Source organism: Podarcis erhardii (assembly GCF_964252035.2).
Source record: "Podarcis erhardii genome assembly, chromosome: 3".
NCBI lineage: Eukaryota > Metazoa > Chordata > Lepidosauria > Squamata > Lacertidae > Podarcis > Podarcis erhardii.
In genome coordinates, this window is record NC_138507.1 from 43604947 (window position 1) to 43632312 (window position 27366).

The 27366-nt window shown below is 41.6% G+C and overlaps 1 protein-coding gene across 3 annotated transcripts; it reads right to left on the reverse strand.

Moving 5' to 3' along the window:
* Positions 1–1886: 1886 nt before the first annotated feature.
* On the reverse strand, positions 1887–26706 carry LOC309338999 (gamma-aminobutyric acid receptor subunit rho-2). Of its 3 annotated transcripts, XM_081856592.1 has the most exons (10): positions 24920–26706; positions 19814–19920; positions 13035–13102; positions 12412–12635; positions 11699–11781; positions 9668–9808; positions 8206–8358; positions 7158–7354; positions 6914–7051; positions 1887–5332 (listed from the first exon to the last, which is right to left on the reverse strand). In XM_081856592.1, the coding sequence occupies exons 1-10, from the start codon at positions 25108–25110 to the stop codon at positions 5024–5026; spliced, it is 1611 nt and encodes a 536-aa protein (XP_081712718.1). In that variant the 5' UTR covers positions 25111–26706; the 3' UTR covers positions 1887–5023. The 3 variants fall into 3 exon arrangements, with proteins under 3 accessions (XP_081712718.1, XP_081712719.1, XP_081712720.1); XM_081856593.1 differs by lacking the exon at positions 6914–7051; XM_081856594.1 differs by lacking the exons at positions 13035–13102; positions 24920–26706 and having other exon boundaries at positions 19814–19876.
* Positions 26707–27366: the final 660 nt, after the last annotated feature.

A 27366-nucleotide genomic window follows, 5' to 3' on the forward strand; every position in this document is an offset into this window, starting at 1 on the left:
AAAAAGTAACAAGCATAACTTTTAAAGGTTATGCTGCAAAACAGTGTTTTATTCTGTCTTTCATTGCATTGCAATGAATGCTTGCCTGGTCATGCCTTTTGTTAAGCAGACTATTGGCTAACGGCCCAGAATGGTCAGGGTGACCTCTTCTCCAACAGGCAGGAAATAGCTGGACATTTCTTGAGTGTTTTGAATGGAAAAGAGCTATCAAGAGCTGGATATTTTCAGAGGAGTGTGGATCAGGGTCTTTAGCTACATTTTATACAGTGGTACTTCTGACTACAAACTTAATTCATTCTGGAGGTCCATTCTTAACCTGAAACCATTCTTAATTCCTACTATCACCAACTCCTGCTGTTGTGGTGTCAGGGATTCGGAGTCAGCTTGCATGCTCTAGACAAAAATTGTTCACACACACAGACACACAAGGGTCAGTTTTCCTCATTCGCATTCACTAGCTCCTAATATATTAGTCAGGTGTGCAGGAAGTGCTTCTCACCTTTTCTCGCAGCTTCCTCTGCTTTCGCTCCTGCACAGTGTTATAATAAATTCCGAAACCTTACAAAAATACCCATTTTCCCCCACAAACCTGTTTTGAAACAACAAATTCAGTGATAATGTCCAACCTTATGCTGCTTTTCACATGCCTTAATAGTATTTCTGTAGGCTCTTTATCGTTGGTTATATCTATCTTTCTCAAAAAAAGAGAAAGACTCTTCCAAAGGAAACAGGCAGCTTAAGGCTGCTATGACTCTCAGTGGTATGGCGGGGTCTGTTGTGCTCAGAGCAGGAGCAAAGTCATCTTTGACTTACTTTCGTGGATAGTAATGTGGCCTCAGCAGGGTCGCAGCTCTGCCCTTGTGATTGTCAGCTTATAGCTGAGTCACATGAGACGGGCATATGAGTGCAAAGTGCAAGCAGATTAGCAGGAGATGTCACAAGCTGTTCAGTAGGACTGCTGTGCCTGCCGTTTTCCTGGACCAGACACTTCTGTTTCAGAGACACTGCAGAATAATAAATGGAACCGCTCAATTTGATCAACAATGCAATAGTGTGCTTCTTTTTGCAGGATAAGTTCATGAAGACACAAATGACATTTCCCCATCCTCATATTTTACCCTTATTTTACTGACCAGAAAGAGAGTGAACTCTCTCAGTCAAGGTGAATCTTTGACTGAGGAAAGATTTGAACTCAAGTCTCTCATGCCTCTTTGAGGCTGAGGGTGTTGAATTGTGATGCTACGTTTTCTAGGTTTATATGTGGCAACCACAAGAAAAATCATCCAGTCCTGTATGTTCTCTATGGTTCTTGCATCTTTTCTTTGAACACAGAAAGTCTTCTGGTTTTTAGAACAGAAAAGTATGATAAATTTCAGAGGCATGGATGCCTTTTGTGCTCTTTTAGGACAGTGTTTTGACATGGGTAGTGACATATTTGGAAAGTGAACCTATCACATCTCACAGCACACATCCGTGATTAAATTTATGGTCCAGTTTTTGTTATATTAATCAATATTCATTATTGCCAAAATGTTTTGGGGGGTGTTTTTACTTTTTGAAATATGGCAACCCTAATACGTTTATCTGGAAAAGCGTTTCAGTGATTATGAAAGGTAAATTTTAAAGATGAGGTAATAAAATGGCACTCACAACAATGTGTGAGGAGCTGCAAATGGCCCCACCCAGAGCAACTATGCCATGGCCACTGTTGTGAACAGAACAGAGTGAGTTGAACAGATTGGAAAAGTGCAATACTCTCATGAATGTGGAAAGTCTGCTGCAACTTCACTTGTAATTTGCAATGCAAGATCAGTGACTGGAACCTCCTGTCTAGAAGCTGCCTGGGTTGATGAAAAGTTGGCTGAATGACCACAAATGCATGGAAATTAAGAGGTCTTGTTCTTTATTGGTATCCACTATTGAGCTAAAATTTTGAATCAGAGACAGCAAATACAGTCTCAGAGCTGTCAAACAATACTATGCTTCTGCTCAAGACTGTCATTTCAGTAACTGACAATCCCAGACCCGTACCCATGTCCAGGACACATAACTCCATCTGCTAGAAACACTTAGTTTTATATTCTATACATGCACATGTGCATATTAAGTTACCTAAGGCTAAGCTCTTCAGAACAAAGATCATTACATAGCATTTAAATGAGAGATCATGTAGACAAAACAGAATGTAGCATCTGAATAACTCTCTCCTGCCACTAGATAGGTTAAGCAAGAGAGCTTGTAAAAATAAATAGCAGTCTGTAGCCAATATAATTATTTACACAGCAAGTTAAATTAACCTGTATGCACACTATTTTATTACAGTTATCACGGAAAACATTTATCCCTGGTGCAAATCCACTGGTGTTGCTTGTGGTGAACCATGGCTAGCTTAGCCCCATTATTCCTGAAAATTCCGAATGATTCATGTATAGCAGTGGTGTCCAAACTTTTTTCAAAGAGGGCCAGATTTGATGAAGTGAAGGGCCATAAGGGCTGACCAAAGTTGTTGACCACAGGGGCCAGATTAACCTGACTGGTGGGCTGATTAGGTCCCCCAAAACAGACTTTGTACATACCTGATGTATAGGAAACCAGTTTTCCTGGTAGTTCTTTATACTTCGCATTAACGTACTAATTAGCAGCAGGCTGCTTAGTTAAGTTACACTGACCACATCTGCACTTCACAGTAAACCAGAACCATGGTTTACTGTGCATGAATCAATTACACCTGCTCTTCTCTCCCATAGTGCTGGGGAGAAACAAACCATGATCTCTGGCTTAGCACTACATAAAAACCAGGGATCATTATTTGTTTCACTCAAAACCACTGCAGTCAGCAGGGCAGAATAGGATGGCTTACCAACACAGAGATTGTTGATGGTAACTGAAAAGGAGATGGGAGAAGCAGCAGGGAGGTCAGTGAGAATCAGATTAGTCCTGATGCAGAACTTGCACTGCACCAAACTGTCAGCTGTCTTGACCCTCCATGCAGTAACCTCCACGTTGGGAAGCCAGGTAAGCAGCACCAAACCACTTTGAAGGCCACTGCTGCTCTAAACAAATCATGATGATAAGCCAGGTTTTGTACTTGGCTGGTCAAGAATAAACCACCATCCCTGGTTCAGACATTATGTTATGCCAGGGATTTAGGTTTGCATCCTCTATGCATTAGCAGGGAATGGAGCAAGACAGCCCAGATTGCTATGTTCACCACAAACCTTTAATTATGGCTTACTGTGATATGCAAACTGAGCCTGGATCATAGCTGTCAACGTTTCCCCTTTTTTAAGGGAAATTCCCTTATTCCGAATAGGATTGACAGCTATGGTCCTGTATATTCATTATAAAAATAACACCCTACATTTACACTGGGCCTTAAAAAAGAATCTGAAATGTCTTAGAAATCATTCTTAGTCAAGCTTTCAAGACACTCCTGTGAGGTAGGCTAGTTCATCACCCCCTATTTTACAGATGGGGAAACTAAGGCACAATGTGGTGCAGCTACAACCCTATACCCACTTAACTGAATGAATTACATATAGAAATGAGCTTCTGTTTGTGAATTGCCCTTCTTTGTACAATCCTGCACATGTGCAAAATATTGCAGCATGGGGAGAAATCAGGACCAGCACACATACACAACTGGTTGGTTAATGTTGTCAGTTCTGACAAGCTTCTAATATCTGTTGAGGGATGTGGAGATTAATTCCAGGGTTCCCTTTTGTCCTTTCTTACTACTTCAAACAAGGATCTCTGGAGTGGGGTACCTATATATTGCAAAGTAATGAAGATAAATTAGCCTATGTATCTGATACTTCTCTGCTCCATTTCCTGCATGGTTCCCAGCTTTTGATATCCCCCTCTTAATATTTACATGGGAGTCTTCATTATATATTTCCTCCTTTAAGAAAAGCCCAGAATTATTGTCTATGAACTTTTTTTTTCTCTGTATGTGTTCCTATGTGTGCGTATTACATAACTGAAGATAGCATTTCCTACATCTGACAAAAATGAGCCCACAAAATGTCATGTCACAACAACCCTGTTCACCTTTAAGGCACCACTCTTTGCTGTTTTTGCATTCAGGATGAGCTTCAGGTTCATATTTCCAGTGTTATTTATCTCTAATTCAAATAAATAAGAAAAAACCAGAGTACCAAAATGTAGAGCTTTGTGGGCCATGCCTAAACCTGATCCTTACGTTGCAAGAAATAATCCTTTATGTTCACCCCAAAAAGACAATAACATTTAGTCCACTGAATGCCTAGAAGATCTATAACCCCTGACTGAATTTGTTCCCATGTACAGGGAACATTATAAAGATTGGGGGGGGGGGTTGTAACTTTCCTCCTGCAACATACAGGAGTTTGTGAGGAGGGAAGAAAGATAAAAAGTGCTTGTGGAAATACACTGGGATACCCAGCTATCATGTGCAACCTCACTTGTAAAAGCAGCCTTCTTAAACAGCATCCTAAGAAAACCTGCTGTTTTCAAGACGGTTTCAGTCACCATATGAAGCCCCTTTTTCTTATCAGGCAGATTAGCTTGGGTGGTTTGTCCATAGTAGTTGCAAAACAAACCCTACAGGTGTCAGCTTGCTACCCCTTATAATAAAAACCACCACATTCCCCATAAGGGTGTAGCAGTTTCCCTTGATTTCAACATTTCATAGCAAACTCCAAATCTACTCCAGATCCCTTTTAAAAGTGTAGATCCGGCCATCCTTTTGCCAGCATCCACTTGTAAAAGACACATGCAGTGACTGAGATCCAAAGCCAACAGGTGGATGTTTTCAAGTATGAAAGTCAAGACTATCAAAAAGTAACAAAGGAATGGGAAGCCTAAATTAACTGGCACAGGTGAACGGTCTCCAAATAGCATTGTGTGTTGCAGTGCCTCCTTTCCAACACACATTCCAAAGGTGCAACAGGACGGGATTGCTTTATCTCTCAGAGGCCAAAAAGCCTCAAAAATCACAATAGTCTTTAAAGTATCTCCTGGGAAAATCACTGCCTTAGCATATTCAGCAAAAGACAGACCAGTATATTAAATTAAAAAATATATAGGTGCCTGGAAATATTACTCTGGAGTATTTGTCAATGGCGTGTGTGTTTTGCATGATACGGAGGCTAACATGTCCCTTCAGCCCTTTCTTCCTTGAGGAGTTAGACTCATTATTCAGGGCCAAATGGACCACCATCTTGTCTTGCTTATCCTCCTCAGCCACCATCTGGCCTCTTGGGTACCCTTCTAGGCTATTGGTATCCGATTCACTGTAAATACCATCCAGCATCATAGTTTTTGTAGAAGGTATTCCACATGTGCATGGGAACTGAGAAAAGAGAACAATAAAAGGCAGATGAAAACTCAGGCATTGCAAAAACAGAACAGGGGACAAAAATTACACCTTGATTTTATACAGAAAATGCATTAATGTTGCAACTGAAAATCGTATTCTCTTTTTCTGCAGTTTCCCAAAGTTATTATCAAGACACACTAAACCCATACAGGTGTACTATCCATCTGCTCATGAAACCCTGTATGGGTTAAGCAAAGGTGAATTCAGGGTGGAAAATATTATTTGTGTGACATAAGATAACAATAAGTTTTAATTCTGAAATTTTGCATCCATTTGGACTTACATTTCCTTGCAGTAAAGGTGCAATACCAATTGTATTGCAGTAAAGGTGCAATACCAATACTTTAACTACCATATTTTTCTTATTTTCTGGAAGTCTGCAGCTCAAAATTTGATTGAAAAATAGCTGAGGATAAAGACAACCTTTTTTTTATACAGTAACACTGACTTACATAAATGACTGTAGAACTCAGAATGGTGATCACACAAATTATACTTTTCCTTTTTCTACAATTAACAACAATATATGAGTCACCATAAAAGCAAGGTAAAGGTAAAGGACCCCTGGATGGTTAAGTCCAGTCAAAGGTGACTATGGGGTGCAGCGCTCATCTCACTTGAGGCCAAGGGAGCCAGTGTTTGTCCACAGACAGCTTTCTGGGTCATGTGGCCAGCATGACTAAACCACTTCTGGCGCAACAGAACACTGTGACGGAAGGCAGAGTGCACGAAACCTTGTTTACCTTCCCACCGCATCAGTACCTATTTATATACTTGCACTGGTGTGCTTTCAAACTGCTAGGTTGACAGAAGCATCTCATCCTCATCATCAAGAGGGACGCAGGTGGTGCTGTGGTCTAAACCACTGAGCCTCTTGGACTTGCCGATCGGAAGATTGGTGGTTTGAATCAGCACAATGGGGTGAGCTCCGTTGCGCCATAAAAGCACAGCAGCCTGGACCCAACTCTATTAACACAAGTGGCAAACACTACAACTGATCAGCTTCAGATGAGGATGTGTATCCCCATCGGCATTAAATGGTATTTCAAGCCAGCTGACTGGGGCCCTAGGTGAACATCGTGTGGTTCAGCTGCAGATCCACCTGATCAGATTCTGGTTTGCTTGTTTAATTGTGGGAAAGATGCATGAGCTACCCCTTTGCACTTGACATGGAAAGTGCAAATGGGATGCATATGTCATTCATGCATCTGTTCCGGCCCCTTAATTAATAATTAATTATAAAATTATAATTAATTAAGGTCATTTATGAGCTCTCTTCAGTAGCAGGAGTCTCAGGGCAGGGTGCAATTCAGAAGACACAATGAAAGTATAAAAGCAAAGCTACAGAGTTCACAGAAGCCACAACTTCTGTGTAACGCAAGAGGCCCGTCTATATTTTGTATTGCAAGCGTTTAGCTCCTACTATTATATTGGCTGAATCCAGTTTTGAAATGCGCACCTGACTGGTCAGGGCTTCGTCATGATTCATCAGGAGTACCTAAAAACAATGCAGCAAACACAGGGAAATGCCATACTGAATTTCCCCCTTCTTACCCTCCCTATATTGTCTTTGCCAAAGTCCCAGGTTGCAGACTTCCCCAGTTCTGATCTTAGTTTCCTTCCCTCTGTTGTTCCTACTATCACCAACTCCTGCTTTTGTGGTGTCAGGGATTCGGAGTCAGCTTGCATGCTCTAGACAAAAATTGTTCACACACACAGACACACAAGGGTCAGTTTTCCTCATTCGCATTCACTAGCCCCTAATATATTAGTCAGGTGTGCAGGAAGTGCTTCTCACCTTTTCTCGCAGCTTCCTCTGCTTTCGCTCTTGCACAGTGGTCAGGTAGTTCACAGCTGCGTACTCTATCACCGAAAGGAAGACGAACACAAAACTGACCCAGAGGTAAATGTCCACAGCCTTGATGTAGGAAACTCGAGGCATGGAGGCATTGACGCCCGTGATGATGGTAGACATGGTCAGCACCGTCGTGATCCCTGAAAAGGCCCCACACAAGTGTTAAGAATTGGGTTTAATTTCAGCCAGGTCTCATAGCCACAGAACCTGTTTTCCAAAAAACTATTGCTCAGTGTGGTACATGTGAAGTGATAATAAACAGAATCTGCTTGAGGGTGTGCTGACATCCTCACCACTAAGCAATCACAGACAGACACCAGGCACACTGTGTTCAGTGGAAGAACTTGCAGGAAGGAACACTGGACACCCTGCACTATTTTAGAATTAAATTACTGTCAACAAGCATCTATTATGAAGCTGAGCTTAGTTTCAGTGTTAATCATTGGGTCTTAGTCTCTCCCCATTTTAGTTTGGAGAATACAGTAATTCAAGAATGAGAAACCTTTTGACCTCCAAAAGTTACTGGACTGCAACTCCCATCCCATCAAAAGCCAGTGTGGTATAATGGTTAGTGTGTTGAACTACAGCCTGGGAAGCCAGGTTTCGAATCTCCTGAGTGACTTTGGGCCAGTCATTGCCTAACCTTGGTGGGGATTAAATGAGGTGTGGGGAGAGCCATGTACACCACCTTGAAGAGCTACTTGGAGGAAAAGGTGAAATATACTGTAAATGCAATAAACAAACAATCCTTAGTGACCACAGGTCATGATAGTTGAAGCTGCTGAGAATTAAAGCCCAACAACAAATGGGGGGTGACAGTTTCCCTGGCCCTGCAGTAATTAGACTCTGCCTCTCACGCAACTTAGGTCCATTAACTCCAATGAGTCTACTCTGAGTGTAACTTGGTTGGATATAGCTCATAGGGACTCTGTAGTTTTCCTTCCCTTGTATCCAGCTCTGCCGTCCTTTATAAAAGTTGAGAATCACTCACCTAACGATACTCTAGCCGGCACAGCCCTGCGATCAATCCAGAATGACACCCAAGATAGCATGACCATGAGTGTGGCTGGAAAATATGTTTGCAGCAAAAAGAAAAAGATGTGGCGACGTAACGTGAAGTTAATGTACAAGCGATTGTACCAACCTGTTAGGGAGAAAATGGCAGCTATTAAAAATGTGTGGTAGGTCTCCTTATGGCGGTATGAGCAATAATCAGGTGAGACATAGTATGTAATACAGAGATAAAAGTCCAGCAAAGGGAGGGCGGGGATAAAGGATGGTTCTGAAAGTACAAAAATAGAAGAACAGAAAAAGAGACAAGGAAGAAATATTAATATTATATACTATTACAATGGTACCTCAGGTTAAGTACTTAATTTGTTCTGGAGGTCTGTACTTAACCTGAAACTGTTCTTAACCTGAAGCACCACTTTAGCTAATGGGGCCTCCTGCTGCCGCCACGCCGCCGGAGCGTGATTTCTGTTCTCATCCTGAAACAAAGTTCTTAACCTGAAGCACTATTTCTGGGTTAGCGGAGTCTGCAACCTGAAGCATATGTAACCTGAGGTACCACTGTATATAATCACACACTTTCTCTGTGTGATTAAATTTAAAGAATTCATTTTGACTTCGGAACAAGTTTCTATTCTCATTTTACAAATGTGGAGTGAGACTGAGAGTGACTTTGCCAAAGGATTTACACAGTGAGGTACTTAATACTGTTAGTATTAAACTACCATATAAAACGACACTTTTGTTCCTTAACAGCAGGTTGGGGATCATTAACATATACACAGAGTGCCTTTGTGCTTGTGGAAATTATGTATTATCTTAGACGATCGCTCAGCTTTTGGTAAATTTAGTACCATCCACTGATCTCCAGAATTTTCACACCTTTTTTGCATTTCCACATTGAAGCCTACATTATATAGAACGTGCGGATGATTTTAAAATGGCTTGCTCATGCTTTGATTGCATCCACGTATGCATGGAAATAGCATGAGAAAGTTTCAAAGGTGCTTATTAAGGCCAGACTAGATCCATCAACATGCAGAGTTTGATCCTTAGTATTATGCTCAATGGTTTTTAAATACTCACAGAGAACAGACAGTGTTTGTGGTATAGTTTTTAGAGTATTGGACAAGGGTTGGAGAGTTCCAAGTTGAAATCTCTACTCAGCCATGATGCTCACTGGATGACCTTTGGCCAGTCACTATCTCTCAGCCTAACCTACCTCATAATATTATTGCGCAGATAAAATGGGGATGGGCAAAGCTTTGAATCTTGCCCTTCAAAGAAAGGCAGGATGATGGTGATGGTGATGGTGATGGTGATGAACAAAAGACAGAAAAGGGACTAGTGAAATTTTATTGGCATTTCACCAGGCAAACTTGTGAGGCTGAGTTATAAGTGTGGCAGGCATTTAGAAGAGGATTAGAAAGAAAACCTGATACCAGTGCTACTATAGAAAGCGAGTCTGGAGGTTGTATGAAATTTTTGTATCAAGAACTGAGACAAGGAGATTTTCTCATCTGTTTTTAGAGATTCATTCCCATTTTTCCAGTACAGCATCAGATCTTCATCTGTGTAAGCATCTGTGGAGGGTAGTTATGGGACAAAAATAATATTACATTTATAGGTCAACAGCAAAATAGTGAAATAGTCAGATGAATCAATGGCTTAATGTGAGAGGGCAATAAAATAATCTGTTGTTTTTTAAATATATAATGGACCTGGGTGCTGGCTGGTACTGATACTAATCTCCTGTATTTTTATCTTGTGAACCACCCTGAGATCTTCAGATGAAGCGTGGTATATAAACAATAATAATCTCACATAACTAAACTGGGGTTCTTAAGAAAACAGGCAAACATTGGACAGAGGAGGAGAAAGTATTATTACACATACATGCTTGATTAGTATACCTCTACTCTCAAACTTAAAAAAGGTTTATGCAGCAATCCTACATGCATTTATTCAGAAGTAAATCCTGTAAACTCAGTGGGATTCACACTCAAATCTGCATAATCCTATGCACATTTACCCAGAAGTAAATTCACTCTTTTCAGTTGGGGTTATTCCCAAGTAGGATTGGGTGAATCTGTCAATTTTGGCTTCTCTCTGTTTCTCATTAAGTTTTAAGTTATACACATCTGTTTTAAGTTATACACATAGTTTTAAGTTATACACATTATATGACTGGCCTGGTTTCCCTGGCAACGCTTCCCCCAGGTGGGATTGGACAACTCACTGGGGTAGGCGGGGACCTCCAGGTATCCCACCTGAGGGAAGGCAAAGCCTATGCTGATGGGGCCACTCCAGATCCAGGGCTGCACGCGTCCACGCAAAAGGCGCCCCCCGTTTTAAGTGGGGAGCGGTCATTCTCATTATCATAGTTTTAAGTTATACACATCATTAAGAGTTTACTATTAATTTCTCACAATATACACAGTTTTGTATGCAATTTCTTTATATATTCCTTATATAAGCATTTTTGGAAGGCATTTTGGTATGTTATTTTCACTCATATATACACTCATATATGCATCTTTGTACAGATTTCCCGGCTAGAGAATGCTTTGCAAAATTTAGAGAAGTGTGAATCTCAAAGGATGGCTGTGTTTCAGTGATGATGAGATAGGTTCTCCTTCAAATGCAAACTAAACCGAATTTCTCCCTATTCCTACTTCCAAGTAGCCATACATAGGATTGTAACCTTAAGCTTCTGTCCCTCTCCTTCAAGGACTTTGAGAATAACAAAGCTATAAGTGTGGTGTGCTTGGGATCTTTTATACCTTTTTTAAAAAACCGAAACTGTAATTTTAAACATTGCACACTACCCCGAGTGTTACTTTTGTTCCAGATGGGTGAGACATGCACACATGCATGCATACATACATAAAAATTGTTAATTCTCAGCACTCTCACCAGATGACAGTTCCCAGGATTCTTTGCACAGCAGCCATGAGAATTGCACTGTTATAGAAACAGTATCATTTGTAGTGTACATATACACAAAATTGTTGGAACATGGTATGGCTAAACGGTAATACTAAATAGGGTCTTGCTGTATATACCATGAGTGGTGAACCGTTTTTCAGCCAGAGGACACACAAATGTAAATTTTATGGTTCACAGAGCAATTAAGCCTCTTCCAGAGTCAGGGATGCTCAGCATTAACATCTGCATAATTGAAACATGCCTTTTCCACCTCCTAGACTCCACGGTCTGCAGGATGTTCCATTGGTTGCCCCTTGGTTACAGTGACATAGACATTTACCTAGACATATATCCAGTCTCTGATATGCTGGATTCTATGCTTGATCAGCTCTTATATGACTACATTTATTGACTTGTGGTACACAGTCATCGGCAGATCCTATGGATCCTATGTTCACTTTAACATGCACACTTCAAACAAATCCATAAGGAATTGTGTAGACATCTAGGAAAACATTGCAGATAGAAACATGAATGCCACATACAGCTTTCGAGCTCCAGAGTACAAGTCTGCGAATCTAGCGGAAATCGGCTGAAGTCCATGTTGCACATGGCTGTAACTGTGATCCTAGAAATTCCAAAAAGAAAAGTCAGTTTTGCTAGGTAGGGAATATGACTGAGTCACAGGTGCAGGGAAAATATAGGAAGATAGTACCTTCCCCAATCTCCATACTTGGGCAGGCTTCAAGTTGTAATTGATTCAACTGGTAGATTAATAAAATTACAGTGTAATTGCAGATTAATTAGTGGAGTTGAGATAACCAGGATCACTGTGGAGGCCACATGCACTAGGTTTTTCTCCTTCTTTCAGGTATTATATTAATTCCTGTTTTGCCACATGTTATACAGAGGAAGGTAAACAGCGTTTCCGTGTGCTGTGCTGCTCTGGTTCGCCAGAAGCGGCTTAGTCATGCTGGCCACATGACCCGGAAGCTGTCCGCGGACAAACACTGGCTCCCTCGGCCTATAGAGCAAGATGAGTGCACAACCCCAGAGTAAGTCATGACTGGACCTAATGGTCAGGGGTCCCCTTTACCTTTACCTATACAGAGGAACAAGGGCTCCTGAGTGTGTTAGTTAAAACGCCCGTCAGATATTAACCATCAAATATTGTTATTACATTGTAGAGCTATTCCAAGATATTTCTGGGCAAACAATACAGTGCTGTTCACATTGAGCTAATTGGTGCGCTTTTCACCTCATACTATAGAGCACATGGCCATCCGGGAACACCCGCAGCATGATGTTGTCAGTGGTTGTGTCATGAATGAAGGATCTCTTTGAGTGAACGAAGAAGACATCTGGCACCCAGATCTTCTTCACCAGCCTCCCATCGAAAGTCATGCTTTTGTTAGTATGACTGGGAAAGGAGAGGCGCTCATCCTTCCAGTAATGCCTCAGGTACAGTGTCATCGTAAAGTCCTGCAACGTGAGGAAGAAAAGGGGGAGATAATGTGTCTTGTGGTTTATGCTCCACACATGTGAAAAAATGAGTAGAATGGATGAGGAGAAAGTCCAAATGATGTATCCACTGCTGAGGTACGGAATCACTGTTTGTCTTTAGCAGCATGCCAGAAGACTGAAATGCCTTTCTTGTCCTCCTCACTTGTTTACCTGTTTATGAACACATAACACACGTAGCTGCTTCTTTGTTTAAAGTCAAACCTATAATGATATCTCTATCCATGGTAATCTCATAACGATATTAGTTGTAAGAAATAAGTAAAGAGTGGGACACCTTACCTTTACCTGGAAGCAAAATATGTTTTTTTTTTCCCTGACTAGGCACAGGTAATCAAACCTTAATTGAAAATTACATACCATATCGACCTCAGAAATACTGTCCAAACTTTCAACCTGCACGTCCACCCCGACAGGAATAGCAGGGCCTGTGATAGAGTGAAATTGAACTATTAGAAACTACCTATTATAAAAAAAACCTATTCTTATACAAATATTTACATAAAATTGTCATTAAATATGCCATACGAAACCATACAGTACCACACCATATAAATACCTTATTAATACCTTAACTATTAATATCTATCTTCAGCATTTCATAAACATCCTTTAAAAAACTTGTTGTTGTTGTTTAGTCGTTTAGTCGTGTCCGACTCTTCGTGACCCCATGGACCAGAGCACGCCAGGCACTCCTGTCTTCCACTGCCTCCCACAGTTTGGTCAGACTCATGTTTGTAGCTTCGAGAACAGTGTCCAACCATCTTGTCCTCTGTCGTCCCCTTCTCCTTGTGCCCTCCATCTTTCCCAACATCAGGGTCTTTTCCAGGGAGTCTTCTTTTCTCATGAGGTGGCCAAAGGATTGGAGCCTCAGCTTCAGGATCTGTCCTTCCAGTGAGCACTTAGGGCTGATTTCCTTAAGAATGGATACGTTTGATCTTCTTGCAGTCCATGGGACTCTCAAGAGTCTCCTCCAGCACCATAATTCAAAAGCATCAATTCTTCGGCGATCAGCCTTCTTTATGGTCCAGCTCTCACTTCCATACATCACTACTGGGAAAGCCATGGCTTTTACTATACGGACCTTTGTTGGCAAGATGATGTCTCTGCTTTTTAAGATGCTGTCTAGGTTTGCCATCGCCTTTCTCACAAGCAGCAGACGTCTTTTAATTTCGTGACTGCTGTCACCATCTGCAGTGATCGTGGAGCCCAAGAAAGTAAAATCTCTCACTGCCTCCATTTCTTCCCTTTCTATTTGCCAGGAGGTGATGGGCCCAGGGGCCATGATCTTCGTTTTTTTGATGTTGAGCTTCAGACCATATTTTGCGCTCTCCTCTTTCACCCTCATTAAAAGGTTCTTTAATTCCTCCTCACTTTCTGCCATCAAGGTTGTGTCATCTGCATATCTGAGGTTGTTGATATTTCTTCCGGCGATCTTAATTCCGGCTTGGGATTCATCCAGCCCAGACTTTCGCATGATGAATTCTGCATATAAGTTAAATAAGCAGGGAGACAATATACAGCCTTGCCGTACTCCTTTCCCAATTTTGAACCAATCAGTTGTTCCATATCCAGTTCTAACTGTAGCTTCTTGTCCCACATAGAGATTTCTCAGGAGACAGATGAGGTGATCAGGCACTCCCGTTTCTTGTAAGAACTTGCCATAGTTTGCTGTGGTTGACACAGTCAAAGGCTTTTGCATAGTCAATGAAGCAGAAGTAGATGTCTTTCTGGAACTCTCTAGCTTTCTCCATAATCCAGCGCATGTTTGCAATTTGGTCTCTGGTTCCTCTGCCCCTTCTAAATCCAGCTTGCACTTCTGGGAGTTCTCGGTCCACATACTGCTTAAGCCTGCCTTGTAGAATTTTAAGCATAACCTTGCTAGCGTGTGAAATGAGTGCAATTGTGTGGTAGTTGGAGCATTCTTTGGCACTGCCCTTCTTTGGGATTGGGATGTAGACTGATCTTCTCCAATCCTCTGGCCACTGCTGAGTTTTCCAGATTTGCTGGCATATTGAGTGTAGCACTTTAACAGCATCATCTTTTAAAATTTTAAATAGTTCAGCTGGAATATCATCACTTCCACTGGCCTTGTTATTAGCAGTGCTTTCTAAGGCCCATTTGACTTCACTCTCCAGGATGTCTGGCTCAAGTTCAGCAACCACACTACCTGGAGTATACGTTTTAAAAAAACTAGAGTCCTTAAATATACCTATTAATATGATCTCACAAAAATTTCCAAAATATACTATGTAACTGAATATATTAAGCTTTCTATAGCTGCATAGAGTCTAGCTCAAAATTGGATATACTACAACAATGGAATTGCAGGACTCCCATTTATTTATTTTTTCCTGCTTTTGTTTTGGATATAATTACATATCTGACTGTTTCCAAGTGTCAGCTAATTGTAGAAACTGCTAATAATATTCCTAGAAGAAGAGTTGTTAGCACAGTGCTTTAAATTGCCATACACATTTGACTTTTGTAAAGTCTACATCAGAGGTAGGCAACCTAAGGCCCGGGGGCTCGATATGGCTCAATCGCCTTCTCAATCCGGTCCACAGATGGTCCAGGAATCAGCATGTTTTTACATGAGTAGAATGCGTCCTTTTATTTAAAATGCATCTCTGGGTTATTTATGGGGCATAGGAATTTGTTCATATTTTTTTCCAAAATATAGTCCGGCCCCTCACAAGGTCTGAGGGACAGTGGACTGGCCCCCTGCTGAAAAAGGTTGCTGACCCCTGGTCTACATCCTGACATCACACACAAATCACATAGCGTTTATGTTCAAGCATAGTAGAAATGTTTTTTTTAAAAGAGTATCCTGCTGAGTAGTAGTATAAAGTAGCAGGAATCATTAAAAAAACTACAGCCGTGGTGAGCACTTTTTATAGAATCAAAAACAACATAAATCCAACAGCCTCAAGCCCTGCCTGGGTGGGTTTAGAAGGTTGTCCGTGCTGCAGACCATACTGTTGAATTAAGCATCTGGTGATGAGTCACAGGAAGATGTCAAGAGATTTCTGATCTCGCTAATCCTTGCGGTCATTAGAGAGCTGCTAGGTTTTTAATCCTGTCTCTGCTTCCAACTAAACTACACAGTGGTAGAAGGGGGAGGTCGGGGGGGGGGGAATGCTGCTCCAGATGATTAGTTAAATTCGTCACCAACTAACACTATAGAAGGGGAAACAAAATAAAACTCTGATGTACAGGAAATAAAGGGTGGGGAAGGGAACAGAAATGGAAAACCCTGAAAGTATCTGTTAGAGATTCTAGGATGCAATGCATGAGGAATGTCTCTTACACAAGTCCCTATCAAATGAGCAGCTGGGGGTGGCAGTAGGAGCTGCCTGGTGATTGGGAAGCTTATTTTGCCTATGGCCCCCAGTCTTAGCTTGCTTGGTTTCTCTGTCATAGTAAATATAAAGCAGGGATGGGGAGCATCTTTCCCTCGCAAGCTGAATTCCCTAGAGGGGACAACTCCACAGGGTAACTGCAACTTCCATCTATTTCAGTAGGGGTTGTGTGAGAGACCTTCTCACTGATAACTTTGCTCCCTGCTTCCATCAGTTCAGACTTTCGTCTACTTTTTAATGTGTGGAATTTTGTTGCTTGCTTGAGCCTGTTCAGGACTCCTTCAAGTGACCTACTGTATTTATTGAGCACTCTTCCTGATTTGCTTGCACAAAGCTTACAGGGAGGGTAGATTCCTTTTGATTTGATTGCAGGGAAGTGATACGGCAATGAGCATTCATCCTGATTTGCTTGTGGGACATTTACAAGATTTTCTATTAATCACTCGTTCGTTCCACACTTTTCATTGCATTACTCTGTTACTTTCTTAGAGGAAAAGAAGTCAATTTCTTGTATATATAGCTAAATTTGTTGTGCTACAGTAACAGAGTGCTTTAACTGTGCAATCCTACATTTCTCAGTATGCACTTGAATCCCTCTCACAAAATATTAACAGTTTGGAGGCAGCCTCAGGAATTTTGGCTTATCTTGGATATGTTTATCCTTATACTTGTGTTTCTAAGCATCTGATTTAATCAAAGTAAAATATGGAAATGTATATAACAGCTCTCAGTTGGACTTCATAAAGCATATGAAACTTCCAATTACAGGGGCAGAACTTCCCCGGCGGCACCCTGTGTGGTGCCAAAATTTGGTGCCCCCGAGGCTCTGCCATACGTCTGGATTTTCCTGGACATTAGTGGTATTTCAAAGGCAGAATGTCTGGGAGGAATTTCCGAAAGGCGGTGCTTTGACCTGGATCTTAGACAAGTCAATAACTTTCGGGTCTCCCTAAAAAAAAGCTCAACGTGGCAACCCTAGCTCTGTGCCCAGTGCAACCAAACCAGTGACGTCCCCCTAAATACACTTCTGCACTTCTCATTTCCCCTCAAGCGGCAAAATGGGATGTGTTTACAGATTTAGGTGTTTACAGATTTTGAATAATAGAATGAGCACGTACAATGCCGGCCAGCCACCTCTAACTATTAAACGATATATATGTCTGGCATGTCTGGCAACAAGTGCCAGCTGTGGTGAGCCCTGGCATGACCCACAGCAGCCCAGGTGTTGATGTGGGATGTTTGGCTGCTACCTACATCATCTGCGACCCTGGGGTGGTTATTTAGGGAAGCGGGTGCTGGGCTGGGCTTCAGCTGCAAGGTCTAGCCTTAGCTGCATCACTGCAGAGGAGCCTCTTGGGAGCCAAGATCTTGTAGGGAGGTGGGGGCTGTCATGGTGCTTTGAAGAACTTGCTTCTCTCCCCTCCCCCTTGCCCCCTTTCATATACTGCAATCCTACATCTGAATGAACCTAGCAGGGTTGACGTCACTCCAGCTTTTACATTTGTGTACACAACAACATTACGTCAGCGATTCACCATGGATGACTGGAAGGTTCTGTAGGTTAGGATTAAGTTCTGCTGGCAGGGCTCAGCAGAGAAGCTTATGCTGCTGCACCTGCCCGCTAGGCTCCAGGCTGTGGTGGCTAATCCTGTCGTTCCGTGAGCAACATTTGCTATATTTTTATTTTCAAATTGTGATTGGATTTTAGATCTCCTTTAAGAGGCAAGAGATTAATAATCTGGGAGGCTGAAGCCCAGACTTGACCTTGCATGAAAAATAAGCAGTTTTAATTATACCAGTGATCAAGTACAAGGTGCCTTCCGTCCACTTTGATTTGGAATGTTTTATAGATTTCATTTCAAGGAAAGGACATGCTAAATTTGGTTGTGCTCACTCCTTCACTGAATCAGTGACCAAACAGATCAAAAGGGAGCACAGTTACAGTGTCTAAACAGTGCAGAATTAGTGTACGCACTTCTTTTGACAATGTGCCCCCAAACCTGCAAAAGCAGGAACAGGAAAGGAAGGCACATGCAGCATTAATCTAACATAGAAGCTACCCGAATATACACAAGTTAGGCTATTTCTGTCCAGATAAGGGCACAGCTGAGCCACCAGCCAAAGGTGATGGAAGGCACTTTGCACCACTGAGGCCACCTGAGCCTCAAGCGACAGCAAAGGCTCCAGAAGTACCCCAAAGCTACGTAACTCACTCCTTCAGAGGGAGTACAGCCCCATTCTTATCCACAGAGCCCATCTCTGGTGCCCACAGGATCATCTCCCCTGCCTCTCCCTGCTGCCAAATTGATGCTTGAAATAAACATTATGTTGTAGCCAATGCATCAAGCCACAGTGTGCTTAATGGCTGTGGTCTGTGTGTCATGCCCACGACATTTTCTTCATTTTGCAAACATGCCGACAGGCACCCAAAAGATAGCAGAACCTGCTTTTAGCTCATATGTGCCAATTAAATGTCACCCAGTAGGAACTGGCTGGTACTACACTGGGTGGGGAATAAACCGTATCACAGGAACCGTATTAGGCTGTTCTTCGACGGAAAAGATACAGCTGTTTTAAGTATCAGCTAAAGCTGCTTATTCATGGACTCCCTATAAAAAAGAGAGATGTCCTAGATGAAATGCTTACAGTGAGAGTTTGAGGAAGGGAGCCCAAATGAAACATTTACATAATCTTTAGATATTAATATTTGTAGTAAATAATACCTGAACATCTGCTAGCTCTGACAAGGTCATTGGCACTGAGATAACTCTGAAAGGGTCAAATCAAATGTGCTCTCATATTAGGACAGGAAAAGGCTCTGCCACATGCAAGGAAAGGAGAAGTCAGATGCATGAGGTGAACAGAGAAGATTTTAGATATATATTCATATGGGATCTATATATCCTGTATGGTGGGATGCGGTGGACATGCCAAACTGAGACAAAGGCCCATCTATACTGCTGTTTAATGTGGACACTAAGCTTCCTGTACCTCCATGAACGAATCTTTATTTGCATCAGCCATCGGCCATAGCAATAAAACAGCATCCATTCATTTTCCATTGTCCATGTGATATTCTCCACAAAATCAATGCCTTCCCACCACTTTCCTCCCCCTTCGTCCGAATTTTCTCATACCGTCTCCTTTTCAGAGTATCCCTGGTATAACAAAATCCAGATTGAGGGAGGGGAAAGTATGGCAAGGCAGTGATTTAGAGGAGTGCATCATATGGACAATGGAGAATTAATTGAGGTACAGGAAGCTACACATTAAACAACAGTAGTGATGAGACCCAAGGAGTACATGCTAGGAGCTGTGACCCAATCACTTAGGTAAGCACATTGAGCTGCTGACACAAATTAGATGGTAATTCCATAGCTCCAGTCAAAGTTGTGCCCAGATTTGTGTGCATGCCTACAGTTAAATTCAGCTTGGTGCTTACGTATTGCATCTGCCACTAACATGCTTTCTGGGTTACAGGTATAAATTGTGCAGCTTAGAAAAGGTCAGTGAATATTTTCAGCAAAATCTATGGAACATGTGCTTCTTCACCACATTTATAGGTCTGACATTTTATTATGTTTTTGTATGTACTGGAAGCCACCCAGATGGGCAGGATATACTACTACTACTACTACTACTAATAATAATAATAATAATAACTACTTGTGCAAAGAGGATCAATCGTCAATCCTGGAGACTTGAACTCAGTGAGTCCCCACAATGCCGTTCCCACCATTTTTTGTGGGGACGAATTTGCAACACCCCTCCAGTTACCTCCAAAGGCTGGTCTCATGGTGAAATCATGGTCATCTACCCTCAGGAGCTGTTCACTTTTTCCTGTCCGAGTTTTGGTCATGTCGTGGTTCTTCTTATATATGTGACTAAAATGGAAAGCAAAGAACCAACTGTCACTCCTAGTCATCCAACATCATCATCTTCATCATCATCATCATCATCATAGTACTGAAATTCTATATAACTTGGATATTACAATGGAAGTTGAAGTACTTTCAGACTGTCACTATTTTGCGGGTGGGATTCAAGAGCATGCCAGCAAATTTAGTTTGAACAATAAAAGTGAATTTGGTGTTCTTGCACAAAATGTCCACTTAAAAAACAACAGACTTTTTGTGGCAAAGAAAGTGTTTGGGAAATGCTCTAGAAAGTGTGGAACAATCATTGCTTGACTCAGTGCCACATAACCTCCCTGCAACTTTTGTGCAAACTATTCAGGTTGAATCCTCAGTAAACAGGTTGATTGGAAATGACCTTATAGTTAACTAGCATAGTAGCAAAAAGATAGCAGAGCAACCTCTTGATATAAAAGTGAATATAACATACATATGTGGAAATTTAATTATAGTCCGGCTAAAGGTATACAGGGGTCAGTTAGGTAAGAGGAAAATGTCTAGTTTTCTAATCACTACTGATTTAAGAGGGGGGATTAGAATAAATTAAGACCCAAGAACCCTTTGCTCTAGCAGTGAGATCTGCAAAGTTGTACATACTACTGCTACAGTCAGAAACAGATAAATTTCAATGCTAGCTGAGACTGATGGGAGTTCATTGAGTTTGGTCCAAACTTGTGCAGCCCTAAATAGCCTCTGAGTAGTGATTGATTTCTAACATTTTGAAGTATTCATAATATGGAATGAGGCTAGTACACTGTAAGCCTTTGTGGGGAAGCCATATTTGTGAGTTAAGTAACACATCCTCCAACTCAATAGGTGAAGGTCTCCGCCACATCATACCCCATGCCCATCTAAGAACAGGAAGCAGGAGTGTGGAGACTCACAAAATGGTGGCCCCAGTCTTCATTAGTAGTGTACTACCGCCAAACATTACAGTGGGGAGTGGGGAGTGGTTGCCCTGGGAGATGCCATTTTGGGCTGTATGTCCTTGTCACAAACACTGTCAGGGGTTCTATTCAATGTGCAAAGCAACATGCCAGTGGGGAAATCATGGATTAGCACACTAAGCTCCCTTTGTTGGCTCCCATTAACCAGATCGCAAACTTCTGAAGCAGGGAGCCTCAGGCATTCATGGAAGCTCCCAGAACAATTTAGAGCCCTATTCTTCCAGAATTCTCAGTTGTGCATGGAGGACATTCCATGCTTGCCCTCCAACTTGTGGAGAGTGATTTGAGACTGTGGTGCAGAGCTTAGCACACTCATGACTACTATAGTGTTGTCTTTATATATGAGTAGAGCATCTGAGGTTGTTATTGGCACCCGTCTGTCTTGAGACGCAAGAGGCAATGGAGTGTGCTTCCGGAGGTGAAGTAAAAGTGCTGTGTTTGCAGCACCAAAGTGGCCTCCCCAGGGTGTGCAAGCTTGGACAGTTTGTATGGAGGTCCTGGGATGCCCAGATGACAAGACCCCCCCTCTCGGCCTTGCTGATGTGGTCAAAATGCTGGATATAATGTGTATTCTGCATATAGGCAAGGGGTGAGAAGGCCTGAAGAAGAGGAGACATTTTTGAACCTGATGTTAAAGACTAATAGGGAGCCAGTGCAAAGAATGAACAAGATTGGAGAGTGAGGTTATGATCACAGAAGTTGGAGAGGGCTTTCTGGATCAGTTGAAGAGAATCACTATAGCAGGAAAGGAGTGATTCCTGCCATCTATATAACATGCAAAGTGACAACAATCTTAACTGAATACAGAGAGATGATGGAGGTCTTGGAGGAAGAAGCAACGTCTTCATTTAAAAGCCCCCACCTCTAATCCCTTGGCTACAACCCACCCACTCAATATGACCATCCAATTCCTCCCATATGCTTGTTGTTTGAGGCAGTAAAAGGGCACAGCTAGCATTAATCTGAATGCTCCAACATTATGTTTCTTCTTCCACAGTGTGCACCTTAACTGTACTTATTTAGTAGGTCTTCACTAGTAAGCAAGCTTATGTTTGAAATTGTGAACAATTATAATGATTAGGAGTTGTATTTGTTTAGTACACTGAAAAAATGTTTTCCTAGTGCTTTCTAAATGTTAAATGAAATTGTGCCTTCTAAATGTTAAAGCAAAAGTGGTCATGGGTTAAAAAACAACAATGTATTTTTTAAAGCTACTAATTGCTAAAACAGTATAAAACAAGTACAATACTTTTAATCTGAGAAATGTTGGAAGGATAGAGAAAGGAAGATTTTATGAAGCCCACTGCCATATGAAATAATGCCATTTTTTGTTGAAGCAGAAAGCATTAATCGATTAACAGCTTGATAGCAGATTAAAAATAGAGTTCCAATTAATCAGCGTCTGCCATCTGGGGCATTCCCAGTGCCATTTACAAAGCCACAACCAGGTCTCCAAATTGGCTTCTTCCTTCTATGGCAGGATCTCCCTTCATGTGGAAGAAGGGGTCTTTGAGGAAACCTTGGTCTCTCTTGGATGCTTCTGCCCAGAGAGTAGGTCAAAAATCCAGAAAAGAGCTGGCCTTACTGCTGGGCAGTGTGTGGCAGCCACCTCAGGTAGCAGTTGCTGACAGTCAGTGACGCTGAGATGTTGGACAGAGCTACATGTGCCACATGACCTGCCCTGCACCTCCTAAGCCAGTCTCTGCTGTCCTAAATTGTGGTGGAGGATGCTGATGTCCAATTGCCAGTGTTTGAAGTGAGAGTTAACCACCTATCTTTGCTGGCTCCCAGTACATTTTTGAGCACAATTCAAAGTGTTGGTGCTGATCTTTAAAGTTATAAATGGCCTCAGTGCTATACAGTCAAAGGAGCCCCTCCACCCCCATCATTCAGCCTGGACACTGAGGTCCAGCTCCAAGGGCCTTCTGGTGGTTCCCTCACTGCAAGAAGTGAAGTGAGATGGAACCAGGCAGAGAGCCTTCTCAGTAGTGGCGCCCGCTTGTGGAATGCCCTCCCATCAGATGTCAGGGAGATAAATGACTATACAACTTTTAGAAGACATCTGAATGCAGTCCTGTATATGGAAGTTTTTAACATTTGATTTTTTAATTATGTTTTGTTGGAAGACACCCAGAGTGGCTGGGGCAACCCAGTCAGATAGCCAGGGTACAAATATATTATTATTATTATTATTATTATTATTATTATTATTATTATACATTATTTGCAGCAGGGCTGGAGAAGCTGTGGTGCTCCAGGTGCTGATGGGACTAGAACTCTCATCCCTGACCATGTTATTTCGTTTCTGATAGTTGAATGAATGATATTAAACAATATGCACAATCCCACATATAAATGGTATGTTAAAGCTGTTTATTCTCATTTTTAAAATTCTGCAAAGGGTAGATGTTGTTTCACACCAAAAGGTATTCCTCCATAAAAAGAAAAATGTACTGAGGAGTCAGCTCTTAGGAACCTTAAATTGTGCAAAACTATGAACAAGAATCCCGTGCCCATTTATGCATCTGTAGGCCCTTCCTGGGGACCTGTATGGATAAGTATGGTCCTGCAGCTTTTAATATAAAGGGTGAAAGTCAAGCAAGCAGTGCACCATTGAGTTAAGCAGAGGTTGATGGGACCTCTGTGTAAGTCCATCTAAAAACAATGGACCCTGCTTGGAGGATTGCACCATGTTGTAACATTTCAAATCTGAATTATTAACAAGCTGCTTTGTGAAGGCTTTTTTCCCCTTTGAAAAACAGGGTATAAATGCTGTCTTAAATTCTTTCCTAAACAGCAAAGAATTGATCAGTCTTTGTAATCAACAACATTCCCAATTACTTGCACAGTAAATATTTGGACTGTAAATGTCACAGGAAGGCAAGAGAATGAGGCCAGTAACATGAGGGGAACTAGTTTTGCTGGAGAGAATGTAATCTTCCACCAACAATGGCAGTCCAATAAAATAAATCAGCTCATCCATTGTGAATCTCTTACCCAGTGGGACGAAGTTAGTAATCACTTCATGTGCAAAGCTTGAGAGCAACATGCTCTAAGTTCACAGTGTCAGGCTGAAGAAAACACAACTAATAAAAAGATGAAGGTCACAGTGTTTCCATTTAATAAGACGGATTAACCCAACTTTGTTTATAAGGTCTTAACCAGGCAAATGGTCCTGTAAGATGCGGTTCACTGGATGACATAACTCAGTATAAAAATGGATAATATATACTTGGGGTTGCTTAGCAGTTTGAGGGAGATTATCTTTTTCTCATATAAACCATTCACCATGCTCTATGATATTAAATCTGATAAAACTTTACTAAGACCTTTTAGCTGTTTGGTACATGCTTACAGTACTAAAAAAAAAGTGAGGCTCACCAAATAATTTGCAACAACAAAAGGTAGAATTTATAAATATGAGTATTAGGCATTTATACATAAAGAAAAATAGATGTTTAACCAACAAAACAACAAGCCCAACACCAAACAAATAAAACAGAAAAGCTGTAATCCTCTGCACATCTATTTAGTAATAAGAACCACTGAACTAAGAGTTCTTCTCTCTGAGTAGACATGCATGATTTCAGGGAGCACATCCTGAAACTGATACAGGCAAGATATTTAGAGAAGTATATTTTATGTCTTATATTTTATACCTTCAGATCTACAATAGGCTTTGGTCAAGATAAAAAGCATCCCTACAGGTTGTTTTGAAGTAACAGAGCAGTTGATGCAATTTCAATATTTAATGTTCATGTCTGAGAATCTATTCCATAATCACATTATCTTTTAAAATTCTTGGGAAAAGAATCATTATAATAGCTCTCAAAGCAGTAATGCAATTTAGTATTATTCGGGGAACTAGAGTTTTACCTCTCTCACACACCAGCAGTTATAGTGCATGTACTTTTCAGGCACACCATGCAATATACAGCAGAACTACACGTATTGAGCATTTTCCTGGTGAAAATATATAGTAAAAACTGAGGAAGTGATCAGTTATTTTAGCTACTCCTTACCTTATTTGCGGCAGCTCTACTTGTCCTGTCCATCTCCTTTTCCTGTGCTTTCTGCTCTCCACAAGGAAGAACAAACAAAAGATCAGCAAAATTAGTTTTGCAAAATTGTAAGGCATTCCGTGGGAATCACTGCTCCACTGTCCTTCAGTTCTGTAACCGCCTGCCGTGTAAGTACACGCTGGTTTAAACATTGAATCAGCTGCATCTCCAGAATCTCACATTTATCAGTGTGATCATTGTTAGAAAGAAAACTGCTTTTCTGCTTTAATATTTTAAACCTGCTTTCCAGGGCTTCCTACTCAGAGCTCTTCCTTTCCTTGCTGCTCAGGGATTGGCCATTACTCATGAAGAAGTTAGTCCTATCTGGCAACATTTCCACTGGGTCCTAAACGAGTGCTTCTGCAGAAAGCCATTGGATAAAAAGAATGCAACTCCATCTGCCAGTTTTGTTCTAGCCACTAATCTCGGAATTGCACAATCCTCTGCCAGACTGTGCAAAACCATCTCTCTCTGTTTTTTTATTAGGGAGGCTGGATAGACTGTATGCCTTACAGAGAGCATTCTTCAATGAGAGGCAGGTGCTTGTATGTTCATGATGCAGCAAACATAGCCTAGTGTTACTCTACTGTAGAGTTTGTGATCTTGTAGTTAAGTTAGCCATCTAAAAGAGCTGCCAGCATGCAAACAGAGTCTGTTCACTCTGCTTTTTAAAATCACAGTCTTTCAGTTTTATATTTTTAATCAATGCTCGTAAATAATCTTTTGTAAACTGCTGTGTGAGGTCTGCTTGAAAAGCACTATACCTTAAACTGATAAGTAACAAATCAAGTGCCATTTTCTTTAACAGGAGGAAAATGCCAGATTGTTAACAAAATAAGTGAAATGGCTTAAATTGTTTGTCTTTAGAGCACTCACAGTTGGTTTCTGATCCTGAAATGTCATAATGAATGCAGGTAATGCTTATGCAGTATATTTTGAGCTTTAATTTTCAAACACTTTCTATACACTCACTATCTCTGTCATCCTTGGGGCAACTCCATAAGGTAGACCAGTTTTTATTAACATATTGCACATGGGTGACTGAGGCTGGGAGAGTGTGGTGGCTTCCCTAAGGCTGTACAGTGAGATAGCTTCTGAAATGCAGATTTCTGGAGTCAAACTCCTAGCTACTACAACAGTTCTCAGGACCTCAAAGATTAAAATGAGAAGTTAAATGCCAACTTTAACAATCCCTTGTTTTCAAAATAAAATGTTATTTAGTCAGAGTTGTTTTGAATCACTGCATAGCCAGGCAGTGCCACTTGCATTTCAAGGAAGAAAATAATTTGGCTTCGTGAGATTTGAATATTAATAGTTGTGTAGCTTCTACTTTGATGTGGCATCTCCATATCTCAGGCCAAGTTTATGTGTTATATTACAGGGACCAGACTTGATCTTGATTGTTCTAAGGGCAATTTTTTAAAGCCGCATATTCTATAGCATGTATATAGCACTACAAGTGGAACTCCACAACCAAATATTGCAGTACAGTGTGCTCGTGTTCATGTTTTAAGCCAGTCCATTCTATTCCCCCTCCCCTCGTTTTCCATTCCCCCTTTCCTACAGCAGTCAGCCAGCATCCTATGTCCATTTTTACGAGCATCTTTAATTTTAATAAATTTAATTGGTCTGTTTTTGGAAGAATTCCACTCCTATGGCTTTCCCTACTAAAGTATATTGTACTTCTGCAAACTCTGAGGCTGCTGCTTCGTTCCTCTGGCTACACAAGGAGCAGCGCTCGGAGAACTGAGTTTTTTGCAGATAAAGTCGCTCAGATTCGGGAAGAGGTAGACGCCACCGTGGGAGCAGGGCTGGGGCGGGAGAGTGCTAGAGTCCTGTCTAGTCAAATTGCATGGGATCAATTCCAATCTGTTACCACCGAGGATGTGGACAGGCTGCTTGGACGAGTGAAACCAACCACCTGTCTCCTTGATCCTTGCCCATCCTGGCTTATAAAAGCTAGCCGGGAAGGACTGGGTGATGGGCTTCGTGGGGTGGTGAATGCTTCCCTCCGTGAGGGAGCCTTCCCAGACCAGCTGAAAGAGGCGGTTATCAAACCACTTCTTAAAAAACCATCTTTAGATGCGGCCACGATGGCCAACTATCGCCCAGTCTCAAATCTTCCATTCTTGGGCAAGGTGATTGAGCGAGTGGTTGCTAAACAACTCCAGGCACGCCTGGAAGAAGCGGACCATTTGGATCCCTTCCAGTCGGGATTCAGGCCTCATCATGGGACTGAAACTGCCTTGGTCGCACTGGTTGATGATCTCCGGCGGGCTAGGGACAAAGGTGAGAGCTGTTTCCTAGTTCTGCTGGATCTCTCAGCGGCGTTTGATACCATCGACCATAACATCCTTCTGGACCGTCTTGAGGGGCTGGGAGCTGGGGGCACTGTCATACAGTGGTTC

Bases quoted from the DNA above. Each gene is read 5' to 3' on its own strand.
- LOC309338999 (XM_081856592.1), bottom strand. From the start codon at position 25,110: ATGTTTAAACCAGCGTGTACTTACACGGCAGGCGGTTACAGAACTGAA. The intron at 12,636-13,034 runs GTATGTAATTTT...CTCACGTTGCAG, and splicing joins GTATTTCTGAGGTCGATATG to GACTTTACGATGACACTGTA. The intron at 8,359-9,667 runs GTATCAGGTTTT...TCTCCCTAACAG, and splicing joins CGCTTTCTATAGTAGCACTG to GTTGGTACAATCGCTTGTAC.